The sequence below is a fragment of the Grampus griseus genome (genome assembly GCF_964374135.1).
Source record: "Grampus griseus genome assembly, chromosome: 1".
NCBI classification, from domain to species: Eukaryota; Metazoa; Chordata; class Mammalia; order Artiodactyla; family Delphinidae; genus Grampus; species Grampus griseus.
This window is the reverse complement of record NC_139017.1, coordinates 70764644-70774335: the sequence shown is the minus strand read 5'-3', so window position 1 is coordinate 70774335 and position 9692 is coordinate 70764644. Positions and strand designations below refer to the sequence as shown.

The following is a 9692-nucleotide window of genomic DNA, read 5'->3' as shown; positions in this document are numbered from 1 at the left end:
GATCTAACCCGTTATCAGCACACCCCCTCGCTCTTTTGTTTCACCCCTGACAGCTTCAGTCTATCCCGGCCTCACCTCCACTTTCCTGTCTTCTCTGTCTCCTGCTTTAGCATGGAAGGGAAGTCCTACCGAAGATCTAAACGGTAGCCCTCCGGCTTTCCCCAGCCTTCCTCCTGATCTCCCTGCCCTGGGAGGCCCCGCAGTCACCTCGCCCAGCATCCCTCGCTGTGTGGCTGAATCTGAGGTTCAGAGAGATTAAACGCTGACCTGAGGCCACACAGCCAGACTGAGACAGAATAGGCCTCCCTCTTCCCTTACCCAGCTCTGACCCAGCCAGTCTGAGCAGACGCCAAGGCCATACAATTGTTTGGGTTTGGGGGCAAGGGGGCTTATTATGCTGGCGGCACTGAGGGGCCAGCAGCGAGGACATGCGCGGGGGAGTGTGGCTCCAAGGCTTAATCCCTGTAATCAGTGCTGTGGGCAGAGATGATGACAGGCCTGACTTCTGCAGGCGTCAAGGCCACAGGGGCTGGCCCTCCTTCCCTGGTCAAACAACACCCCCCTCCCTCCCCAGGTCTCCAGCACTGCTGCCTGCAGCCTTCATCTGTCTGCCGTGTCTCCCCCATGAGGCCTTCCAGGTCCTCCTCTCCTCAGGAGGCAGCCTCTCCCTCACACTAGCATCTCCTGCTTCCTCTCCCAGTCTCCTCTGCTTCTGTGTCAGCCCTGAGGGCCCCCCTGAATTGAGGAAGGAAGAGTCCAGACTTTATAGGCGGAGGCATTACTTTATTCAGGCAGGGAAAAGCCAGATGGGGCTACAACATGGCAGGCATATGGGGGGTCAGGACATAGGAGCACCCCCTCACCCCCATTAGCCATCAGCCAGACATCCCATGAGGGTGCAGTGAAGAAGGGCAGAGCTGGTGAGCCCTGGCGCATGGACCACCACGGCCCCCTCCCCATGGAGGAGCCACTGGGCCCCTGGCCTTTTCCAGCTGATGGGATGGGGAGGAAAGGGAGTGCAAGGAAAAGGGGGGGCCTAGTCCTACAGAGATTCAGTTGGCTTCAGCCTCGTGGGACAGTGCAGGCCGGATGTCCCCCTTAGCAGGGTCCAAGGGGCTGGTTTCTATTCCCAGAGTCTGCATTCTTGGAACGGGTCCCTTTGCCACACCCATTTCACCTCGGCTAGCCAGGCCTCTCGGACAGAAACCACGGGTCAAGAGATAAGTTAAGGGCGCTGCCTCCGAGCAGGGAGGGGCTTGGAGGGGGTGCAGGAGGGGGTGCTCTTCCTCTAGTCCTCCCCTGAGGACCAGGAGTCTCCCTCTCCCTCTCGCTGGCTGAACTGCAGGAGCTGGCCTTGGCCCAGGTGAAGCGGAGCCCCTGCCCAAGGGGTCTTCAGGGCACCCCCCTCCTCCTCCTCCTCCAAGGGGCTCCCTTGGTCACCCTCAGGGGGCCCCGGTTTCCCCTGCCTTACTCCCTCAGACTGCTCCAGCCCGTTCACCACACCCCCATTCACATGCTCCAACTCTTCCTTCAGGCTGGGGCCCTGGCCATTGACACCGAGGGTGTCCCCTACCTCCAAGCCCGTGTCCTCCACCGCACTGAGGGTCCCCAGAGGGCCAGGGACTTGGCCCTCCCTCTCCAGGGGAATAGCATCCGACTCGTCCTCTGATCCTGAGGCCTCCGTGCTGTCCTGGGACTCAGTCTCCAGGGCGGTCATGGGGGCGTCAGACGCCGCACCCCTCAAGCCATCATCCCAGGGGACACTGACATCCATGGTCTCAGACCCCAGGAGGTTCCCTCTCTGAGGGCCACTCAGGGCCGGGAGGCTGCCCACAGAGGGCCCTGCCCCCCACCGCCCTGCCCCTGGCCCCCTCTCCCCTTCTTCATCTTCTTCCTCTCCCTCCTCCCCGCTCTCTTCCTCATCTGCAAATCCATCCGATTCCCCATCCGGGTCCCAGACTGCAGGCTCCAGTAGCAACGGGGGCACCTGGCCCGGAGGTTCTGCCACCTCCCCAGGGACCCCAGGAAGGAGAGAAGCCTCAGTCCCCAAGTCCTCAAATTCTTCCGACAGCTCAGAGTCATGGCCACGTTCCTCCTCATCTCCCCCCTCCTCCTCCTCTGAGGGATGGGCCCCAAGGCCCTCAGAGGCCAGGACTGCAGGGCCCCAGCCTTCCTTTCCAGTCTCCTCTTGAGGGGAGGGCCTCTGCTCTCCAGCCAGGTCCCACTTGGGGGAAGCAGGGGACCCGAGGTAGAGGCCCAGGGGAGTGGAGTCGGGAAGGGTCTCCCCTAGCTCATCAGCCTCACTCTCTTCTCTGCTCTCCTGCCCCTCCTCCGAGAGATCTTCAGGGATTCCCCCGGAGCCCATCTCCTCCTGCTCACCCTCCACCTTCCCCAGGACCTCAGCCCTGCCTGCCAGCCCCCAGCTAGCCTCTTGGCTACCCTCAGCCAGGGGCTGGGGCCCAGGGGCATCTTCAGGGATTGGGATGGGTGAGCAGGACTCAGTGGGCCGTGGGCTGGGTGGCCCCAGCACTGCTTTGGCATCCTCCTTTGCCCCCTCGGAGCTCAAGGGCCTGGGTTGAGGGGTATCACTTCCATCGCAGCACGAGGTCTCGGCAGGGAACGTCTCCTCTGCTTCCTCAGGGCCTTCAGGCTCAGACTCCTCCCAGCCCCTGGCAGCGTCCAGTGGGTCTCTGCTCTTCCTGGGCAGTGTGGAGAGCTCTGGCTCCAGAGCAGCTGCCTCCTCCAGCTCCTTTCTGGGCCCTTCCAAGCCCTGCACCCTCTTTGCCTCCAAACCTTCCTCCCCCAGGGGTGGCCCCATCACCTCCTCTCTGGCCAGGCCGCCTGGGTCCTCCAGCCCTACCGCCTCCTGCTCCGGTCCCTGTTCCGCTCCTGCAGTCTCTAAGCCCAAGGTGACCTCTGGGGAGGCTCGGCCATCGCTGGGGGCCACATCCTCACCTTCCAACACTGGCTCTAGGACCTCTGACATTCCCTGGGGAGCTGGGAGGCCCGGGGTCCCCACCTGGTCTGGCCGCTCTTCAGGGTCCTGGAGGCCCTCAGTGCCTCCCACTCCACTGGCTCCCTCAGCTGAGACCCTCTGCTCTTTGGGCTCGGAGCTCCCTGGCTGCCCCTCACCTGGGCTCCAGGCCTTGCCTGTGGCCGTCAGCTGCAGCTCCCCCCGGTCTACAGCCTCCCCCTTCCCAGCGAAGCTATCCCATTCCCTAGGTTCCATCTCTGCCTCGTCCGCACTGTCCACTTCAGGTCTCCCAGGGGGCGTTTCCTGATCCAGTTCTTGACCCCCCTGCACCGTATCTTCCCACTTCTGCAGATGTGCAGAGAGTGGCAGCTCCTGTCCCTCCTCCTCCAGGGACCTCGGTGGCTCTGAATTCTCTCCCTTCTCCACGTTCTCTTCCTCTTCCAGATACCTTTGACTTCCCTTGTCTACCTCCTCTGGAGATCTCATATCCTCTACACTCTGCCCTCCCAGAGAGCTCAGTGATTTCTGAGTCTCCTCTTCTAGGGGTCTCAGTGTCTCTTGGTTCCCTTCCACAGACCCCAGTGGTTCTTGACTTTCCTTTTCTAGAGGTTTCAACATTTCCAGGTTTTCTTCTCCTGTAGGCTTTAGTGGTTCTAGAGTCTCTGTTCCTAAAGATCTCACTGCCTCTACGCTCTCTTCATTTAGGGACCTTAATAAGTCTTGATTCTCTTTTTCGAGAAGTCTAACTATCTCCTGGTCTTTTCCAAGAGACTTTAGTGCCTCTGGTTTCACCTGTTCTAGAGGGCTCAATGTCGTCTGGTCTTCTTTTTCTAGAGACCTCAGTGGCTGATTCTCTTTTCCTAGAGGTCTTGGTGTCTCCTGGTCTTTTTCTTCTAGAGATCCCAGTGGCTGTAGAGTCTCTTTTGCTAAGGGTCTCAATGTTTCCTGGTTCTCTACTTCTTGACATCTCAGTGGCTCCTGCCTTTCCTTTTCTAGAGCTCTCAATGACTCAAAGTTCTCCTCTTCTAGAGACCTCACTAATTCTTGATTTTCCTTTCCTGGAGATAAAAATGCTCCTACATTTCCTTGAAGAGACCTCATTATTTCTTGACTCTCCTTTTCTAGTGATTGCAATGTCTGTGGGTCCTCTTTTCCTATAGGCTTAAGTAGTTCTAGAGTCTCTTTTTCTAGAGGTCTCATTACCTCCATCTCCTTTCCTTCTAAAGACTGCAATAACTCTTGATTCTCCTTTTCTAGAGTTTTTAGTATTTCTAAGTTCTCTTCTTCCAAAGACCTCAGAGATTCCTGATTCTCCTTCTCTAGAGATCTCATCGTCTCATAGCGCTGTTTTTCCAGAGAAATCAGAGGCTCCTGAATCTCCTCTTCCAGAGACTTCAGAGTTTCTTTTTCCAAAGGACCCGGGGAGTCTTGGATTTCTTTCATGTCCAGATCCCCCTCTTCTTGCCATGTTTCCTGCTGCAAGCTGCTTATTACTTTGACCCCTACAGCTGTTTCTTTCTCTGCCAGCCCCCAGATTTGTCCTTCCCCTTCCTCCTGGAATCTGCTGGACCCTCTAGACCCACTGGGTTCTCCATCTTTGGCCTCTAAACTGGGATGGTCAGGGCTGAGGGCTGGAGCCAGGGAGGCATGATCTTCAGAGGACTGGCCTGGACTGGGCTCTTGTTCCTTGCCCCCAGGCTCCTCTGGTCCTGGCAGGACGCTGGCAGGGATGGCCACCTTGGCTTCAGCCCACACCGCTTCTGGAACCTGTTGCATCCCAACCTGTGGCTGGGGCAGGGAGAGAGGGGCATCCTGGGCTCTGATCTTGGCATCTGTGGCAGGGCAGGGAGCCTGAGGTGTGGGCGGAATTGGGGTGCTGGCCGAGGTGGGGGCATGGCCCTGAAGGAGTTCCTGGCTCTTCAGGAAGCCTGGCACAGGTGTTTCAAGGGTATCAGGCAAAGGTGAGGAGAGGGGAGTAGGGCTCAGCACAGAAAGCAAAGGTCCCAGACGCCGGCCCTCTGGGGTCCCAGGGAAATGCAGCTCCAGCTTAGGGTCTGGAAAGGTAGAGGGGAAGAAACGGTGTCAGCACATACAGGTTGGGGGTGGGGCAGGGGAGCAGCTACCACTTCTGGCAAGAGGGTCCTGCTCCTGCCTTTTATGGGCTGGGCTAAGAGTATGCTCGCTGCCGTGGAGGACCACGGTGTCAAGACTTAAGACTGCTGCTTTTCAGGAAAGGCATTGCTCTGGGTGTGAAGAGGAAAGAAAAGTAAAGTTTTGGGGGGACCTTGGCCCCTCCTCTTACCCAGGAAGCTGAGGGAAGCCTTGGAACCGCTGCCAGGTGTCTGCAGCCGGGAGTTCTCTGCCTCTAGGAGGGTTCTGGGGACAAGGGAGGAAAAGCTGGGTCAGCCCTCTGCCCACAGGCCAGCCGGCAAGCCAGCCAGGGAACAGTCACAGCTGAGCATGCGCGTCCCTGGCCTGGCAGGCTATCTCTTCATTTTCACCACTATCACACAAAAGCCACACGCATACTTGGCTCTGCACGTGAAATCACATGGTCACATCCCACAGATATCACCCATTTGGTCACACGGAGTCACACACTTATTTGGGACACACAGCTGGACTCACAGACACACAAGCAGATTCCCACACAGTCGACACAGTGTACACACACACCCACACATTGCTTAGACTAGTCCCCTCCCAACCCCAGGCCTATGACCTCATCCTCCGTGTGGGGGGCCGATTCTCATGCTAATTGCTGCCTTTGTCCACACTGCCATCTGGAAGGTCTGAGTAGGGGGCTTCCCAGGGGAAGTGGGAATTCTCAGGCCGTTCCCATGGGATAAGCTCCCTCCTCCTTCTCCCCCAGGGCCCCCAGAGCTGGTTCCAGACAAAAGCCAATGAATTCAGCTCCCTCTCTCCAAATCCTTTTCATGCCTCAAAACCCAGGTTAAGCCTGCGCAGTCCTTTCCCCTCAGTGGTTTGATTTAGGGGTCAAGGCCCTCATCTTGGGATCTCTAAGTACTCTGGATCCCAAGCCTTTCAGGGCAATGGAGGTTTTCGTGTACATGCCCCTGCCTTAGTGCCCCATGGGGACCGAGGAGGAGGGGACCGATTGCGGGGGAGGGAGGACCAATCAATTCAACGAGTTATCCTGAACATCTGTCTCCTCTGTGCTCTTCCTCATGATCTCTGAGTCCGGTTAGTGTTTTCTATGGTCTCACCTCTGTCCTTCTCGATCGATGCAGCGTCATGCCCCCTGAGCTCTGTGCCCCCTGGAGGTGGAGGCCCTCTCTTCTTCATCCCTAGATCCTCACCGCCCTTCCCTCTCTGGGCCCGGCCTCCCCTCCCCTCCTTAACCTGTCCCAGGGCCCCTGCTTTTGTTTGCCTGTGGATTCTGGGGGCACAGTCCTCATAGCCCGTCTAGCCCTGGCTCCACCCTGCAGGCTTGGGGTACGCGGCCCTTCACAGTAGCAAAGCCCCTTCCTCAGGCTTCATCGGTGGATCCTTGGCTAACCAGGCCAGTTTCCCAGAAACTGGGTTTGCCCAAGGCCACAGAGCCAGAGAAGCAGCACTTCCTTGGTCTCAACCTTTCCTGAGCCAACAGGGAATGCGGTCAGTAGAAGGGCTGGGCAGGGCCAAGGCTCGAGAGAAGCCAGGCCCCAGGACACTCAGGATGGAAGGGACCTTTGCTGTCACCCAGCCCATCTCCCATCCTCCCGACAAGGAGACTGAGGCCCAGGTCAGGCGGCAAGTCAGTGCCACCGGCCCACACCTGCAATTCCTTCTTCCCGAGGCTGCTCAAGGACATCACCCTCTCTGTGTGAGCACACACACAGAGACTGGGCTTTTCAGCCCCTTGGGGTAAGGTTCTGGATCTGGATGACCCGCACGTGTCCAGCCCTCTCCTTTGAGGCTGTCCCACTCAGCTCTATCACCTCTCCTTGGGGGATCTCCTGGGCACAGGCTGCTTCTCTGGTCCTGAACCCACGAGAGAGCAGGTGGGCTTAGGGGGCACACGTCGTGGTGTGGAAGCGATCAGCCTAGAGTCACAGGACCGAGCGGTGGCAGAGCCTTCACCACCCGTGGCTCTGGGTCTCTTCAGTCCAGGAGTCTGCCCCTGCATGGATGTGTGCATCTGTGTGCCTGCATGGTCAGGGTCAACCTGTACCTGTATGTGGCCACCTCCAAGCTGAGGGACATCTTGAGGTGTGCCAGCTGCTGCCGACCTTCCAGGACCTGGGCGATCTGGCTCTGTAGGCCCTGTTTCTCCTGCTCCAGGGCCTCCACGGACAGCTGCAGAGCAAGCCAGAGGCAGTCAGTGAAGGGACGGGGTCCTTCTGCTAACTTACCTGCATCCCCATGGGCTGCTGCAGCAGCATCTTCTGCTCCCTAACTTCTCTGCAGAGCAGATTCCTGCCTCCCCTACCCCACTTCCCGCCCAGAGAAGCCCTCCTGAAGCCCCCGAGAAGAGCACAGTGGCCCCTCTCAGCCCTCTCCCACGGCCTGGCTCCTCCTCTGAAGATGCTGATTAAATGGTAGCACATGCTGCTCAGAATTCAGCTCCCACAGGAAGGGGGAGGTGAGGGAGGAGAGGAGATGGCTTACAGAGAGGAGGAGAAGGAAAAAAGTGGAAGCAGAAGGAAAAACAATTAATCACCAGGCCTGGAGCCTGCAGGATTGGAAGCCAAACAGCCCGGGTCCCAGTCACTGTCTCCTGCTCCCCATGCTAGGCCCCCACCCCCTCCACTTCCCACATGTTCTGGAATCTTTCTCCTCTGAAGGGGGGGCGGTCATGGTGAGACCTCTGTCTGGCCCAGGCAGGAGGCTGTTTTCTCAGCTGCTGGTCACATCTGCGTAGTGTGAGGGGGAGCAGCTGTCCCAGGCCTCTGGAATGTGCTCAGGAGCCGAAAAGCCCAGACAAGGGAGAGAAGGGCTGGTGGCTCCCCATCCAGGGCCCCTCACCCTCTCCTGTCAGGGGGGAGGAGGGCAGCTGGGAACTTGGAGACTCCTGAGTGGCCAGACCATCAGATCAGCACTGAGAGGGAAAGTTCTGAGCATCTTCTGAGCAACGGCAGGGCCTAGGGAGGGGTCCAGGGGCCATCAGGGTACGAACGTGCCATTTAGACAGTGAGGAGGCCGCTGCAGCATCTTGTGCCTGTCTGCCCTTCGAGGGGGTGTGCTTTGAGGTCTGAACCTCCATCATTCCAGCCCTACACTACACAGAGTTGTGAAAGTCTAGGACAGTGGCATCAGGCATGGTTTTCTAAGAAGTGGCCCCTGAACCTGCAGCCACCACACCCCCCACTTCCCACTCCCTCTCTCAGGTCTCTGATCCCCAACGGGACTTCCTGAAGCCTTGTCTTGCCCAGGCCCCCAGGCTTCCTCACCTGGAACTGCTCAGTAGCCCGCAGCCGCTCCTGCCAGCGGCCCTCCAACCTCTGCTCCAGCGCGGCCCTGCGCTGCTGGAGGCCGCTGCGCTCCGCTTGGAGCTGCTGCAGCTTCAGCCGACCCTCGCGGGCGCCCTGCAACGCGTGGCCCAGCCGCTCGCGGGCCTGGCCCAGCGACGTCTCCATGTGCGCCACGCGCTCCTGGTAGCCGCGCACTGCCCCGCGCCACGCCTCGCCCAGCCGCAGCGCCAGCTCCTCAACCTCGGGGGCCGGCACGGGGTGCCCGCGGGGCGGAGCGGGGCCGCGGGGGGCGCAGGCAGCCTGAGCGTTCAGGCCCGCGCGTTCCTCCTCGTGCGCCGCGCGCAGAGCCTCCAGCTCGCGCTCCAGCTCCACCGCCTGGGTGCTCAGCCAGGCCTGGGCGCACTTTTCGGCCTCGACTGCGCGCCGGCTGCGGGCCGTCTCCTCCGCGGTCCGCTCCCGGGCCAGCCGCAGCTGCTGGCACCGGGTCGCCACACCCTCCACCTCTTCTTCCAGGTTGTCGCGCGCCACCTCGGCCGCGCGCTTCTCCCGCCAGCGCTGGTCGACGAGGGCCCGCAGGGCCGCCAGCTCGTCGTCGGCACGGGCCCTCCAGGAGGCGTCCCCGGCCTGTGCCCGGAGACCCCCGAGCTCCGCGCTGAGCAGCTCATTCTGCTCCTCTAGCGCCTTGACCCGGGCCAGGTAGGCCTCCAGGCGCCGGTTGAGCTCCCACATCTGAAAAGATTCCTCCCCCAGGCAGCCCTCCATCCTGCCCGTCTGACCCACCGAAGGTGGAGAGAGGCGAAGCACCGGGAGAAGCCAGCAGCTCTCAAAGCTTTTAGGACGGAAGGGTAAAGAAAACGGATGGGGACAATGACGGGGCGGGGCGAGGAGCAGCTGAAGCGACTGAGAGTCGGGAGTGGGAGCGAGGCTATTCATACTCCCGCCAGCCTGGCGGGAAAAGGGGCGGGACCCAGGCCTTAACCCCTTAGAGTTAAGAGAAACGACGGCAGCCTTTGTCCCTGTGCCCCCGGTATGCTGGAGAGTGAAACCAAAGGAAAAGCCATGCCCGGAGAATCCGATCCAATGGTGGCTTTCAGGGGGAAGAGGCCGTGAGGCAAGGTCAGAACCGCAGATAAAAGCAGATTATACACAGAACTGAGCCTGTGGAGGGGGTGCCAGGGGATTCAGTCCTGCGAGGGGGTGCGACTCTCAGTTACTCAGCGCATCCAAGAGAGCTGTCACTTACTGAATTCCTCTAAGACTCAGTTTCTTCATCCAAAAAATGGGAGTGATGATGGAACTGTCAT

The 9692-nt window shown here is 59.7% G+C and overlaps 1 protein-coding gene across 1 annotated transcript; it reads right to left on the bottom strand.

Moving 5' to 3' along the window:
• Positions 1-774: 774 nt before the first annotated feature.
• Positions 775-9303, bottom strand: NES (nestin). The gene is made up of 4 exons (XM_082670784.1): positions 8368-9303; positions 7149-7273; positions 5277-5350; positions 775-5028 (listed from the first exon to the last, which is right to left on the bottom strand). Exons 1-4 carry the CDS (start codon positions 9148-9150, stop codon positions 1289-1291), a joined length of 4722 nt encoding a protein of 1573 aa, XP_082526910.1. The 5' UTR covers positions 9151-9303; the 3' UTR covers positions 775-1288.
• Positions 9304-9692: the final 389 nt, after the last annotated feature.